A 2,371-nucleotide genomic window follows, 5' to 3' on the forward strand; every position below is an offset into this window, starting at 1 on the left:
GGAGTTCTTAAGTCAATGCAGGCCTCTGGACTAACATACATGAACCTTATTCCTACAGTTTCTTCTTCCTCTTCTTCTTCTTTATTCCATCCGCTTGTGATCCTTGCTGCTGGTCAAAGAGCAGCGAGACCCAGCTTCCTCTTTCCACAAAAATCAGCCTTCGTGACGACCAACAGGCATCTGCACGGGCACCTCTCCGCGCTCCGTGCAGGAGGTCCTCGACGCATTTTACTGCCGGACCAAAAAGACCTGTGTCATGACACGCAGCTGAGAGCAAAGCACACGCACAGAGGGCCGAGCCTCCAAAGTGACCGAACCAAATCCATCGTCGTCGAGGATCATACTTGGCATCGAGGGTCTGAGCGGGGGCTGACGGGAACAGGGGCTTTTTTGGCGTCCGTGCAACCGAGGCAGGAAGGAAACAACGGGCTAAAGAGGCGGCCGAGACCTTTCCGGAAGACGCTGTTGGAGAGGCTGTAGATGAGACAGTTACAGAAGCTGTTGCTAATCGCCAACCACGTTGTGAAGAAGGACGCCACCTTATGTTGATACAGTCCGGCGCTCTCAAGGAGGAAGTAGAGGATGTACGGCATCCACAGCACGTAGAAGACGCTGGTGATGCGGAACAGCACCATGGCGTAGCGTTTGTCCGGGCAGCCTTCACACCGCTCCCCACGCTCGCCTTTATCGCCCTCCGCCTGCGAGCTGAAGCGGGCGTGGCGCTGGGTGATCTCCCTCGTGTGCTGCCGGCAGATCCTGAATATACTACCGTAGGTGAAGCAGACGGTGAGCGCTGCCGGGGCGTAGAGCAGCGCCACAATGAAGGTGCTGAACCCAGGGTTAGTTTTCCAGGAGTCGGCGCACCACTGAAATATGTCCCCGTGGTAACCCGGCTTCCCCCAGCCGAAGAAGGACGGCAGGAAGATGGAAGCAGAGTAAACCCAGACGAGGACGATGCACACCCTCAGCCGGCAGGGCGTCACCAGCGTGGCGTACGACAGCGGGCGGGTAATGGCGATGTAGCGGTCTACGCTGATGCACGCCAGCGACGCCATGGAGACGCTCTTCAGCACAGAAACCATGTAGCCAAACGCCTTGCAGGTGAATTCCTCGTTCAGGCCGCGGAGGTAGTGGAGGAGGGACAGCGAGGGCACCAGGCAGCTCACGCCCACCAGCAGGTCGGCGTAGGCCATGGTCTGGATGAAGTGGCTGGTGGTGTGGTGGTGCAGCAGGGGGGCACAGTGGAAGACGAAGATCACCACCAGGTTGCCGGCGATGATGAGCACAGTGAGGAAGAGGATGACGACCACCTCCAGCACACAGGTATCCAGGCTGTGGGAGTAACCCACGGCGCCCAGCAGGCAGAACGGCGGAGAGCTGCTTTGGTTCGCATCGGAGGAAGAGTTCATGTTTGGACTAGACGAGGGAAGGAGGAGGGGGAGGGGGGTGGGGGGGTTTTCAGCTCAATTCAACCGTCATCCTGTCGTCCAAGTCTCTCTCTCTCTCTCTTTTTTTATCCTTAATCCTGAAGTTACTCGTCCCGTCTTCGGCTCAGAAAACAAAGCGTGCCTCCTGTTCTTCTTAAATCAGCATCTTCCGTCCCTCAGCGGGCAGGGAGCCCATCCTTAAAGTAGCAGTAGTCCATCGGTGCATGGAAACCACAGCCCGGCTCCGGTGCTGCTGCTGCTGCTGCTGCTGCTGCTGCTGCTGGGGGTGAGATTTGTGCATGTGTGCGACCACAAGAGGCAAAAGAAAATCCCCAACGTACAACAAGAGATGCCAGTCTGATGCTGCAGTGCAAGCCGTCCTCTCCTCGCTGCTGTTTATCATCCCCCCCCCCTTCCTCTTCACTACAAATCCTGAGGTAAGCACTCTGCTCCGGTACGCAGCCGCCGAAAAAACCCAGGCATCCACTTCCACCCGTTAGAGTTCTGGCTCTAGTGAAGCGAGAGGGAGGGAAAAAAAAAAAAAAAACACAATGCCGAAATGTCCCGGCAGCTCCGACGTTAACACTCCTCCATGCCGCCGGTCACGGGCGCCTCAGCAAACAAAATAAGACAGTCCAAACAAACGGCGTCAGATGTGGAGGTAGCAGCCTCGTCCATGGTCCGTTGTCAGGGATGAACACACACATGCAGCGTCTCGAGTCCTGGAGACAGGTGATGGATCATGTCACCAGGGTCTTCTCTGCTCCGCGAGGCTTCTTGTGAGGTTGAGAAGCAGCCGGCTCCCCTCCAGTGTGTGTGTGTGTGTGTGTGTGTGTGTGTGTGTGTGTGTGTGTGTGTGTGTGTGTGTGTGTGTGTGAGAGAGAGAGAGAGAGAGAGTGATTGTGCATGAATGTGTGTGTATGAGAGAGAAAGAGAGAGAGAGA

General features: G+C 56.5%; 1 protein-coding gene across 1 annotated transcript; it reads right to left on the reverse strand.

Annotated features, from left to right (window-relative positions):
• Positions 1 to 338: 338 nt before the first annotated feature.
• LOC111238562 (probable G-protein coupled receptor 21) lies at positions 339 to 1,409 on the reverse strand. The gene has a single exon (XM_022768132.1). It carries the CDS (start codon positions 1,407 to 1,409, stop codon positions 339 to 341), a length of 1,071 nt encoding a protein of 356 aa, XP_022623853.1.
• Between the last annotated feature and the right edge of the window lie 962 nt (positions 1,410 to 2,371).

This window comes from Seriola dumerili, unplaced genomic scaffold, assembly GCF_002260705.1.
Source record: "Seriola dumerili isolate Sdu_G_001 unplaced genomic scaffold, Sdu_1.0 BDQW01001417.1, whole genome shotgun sequence".
NCBI lineage: Eukaryota > Metazoa > Chordata > Actinopteri > Carangiformes > Carangidae > Seriola > Seriola dumerili.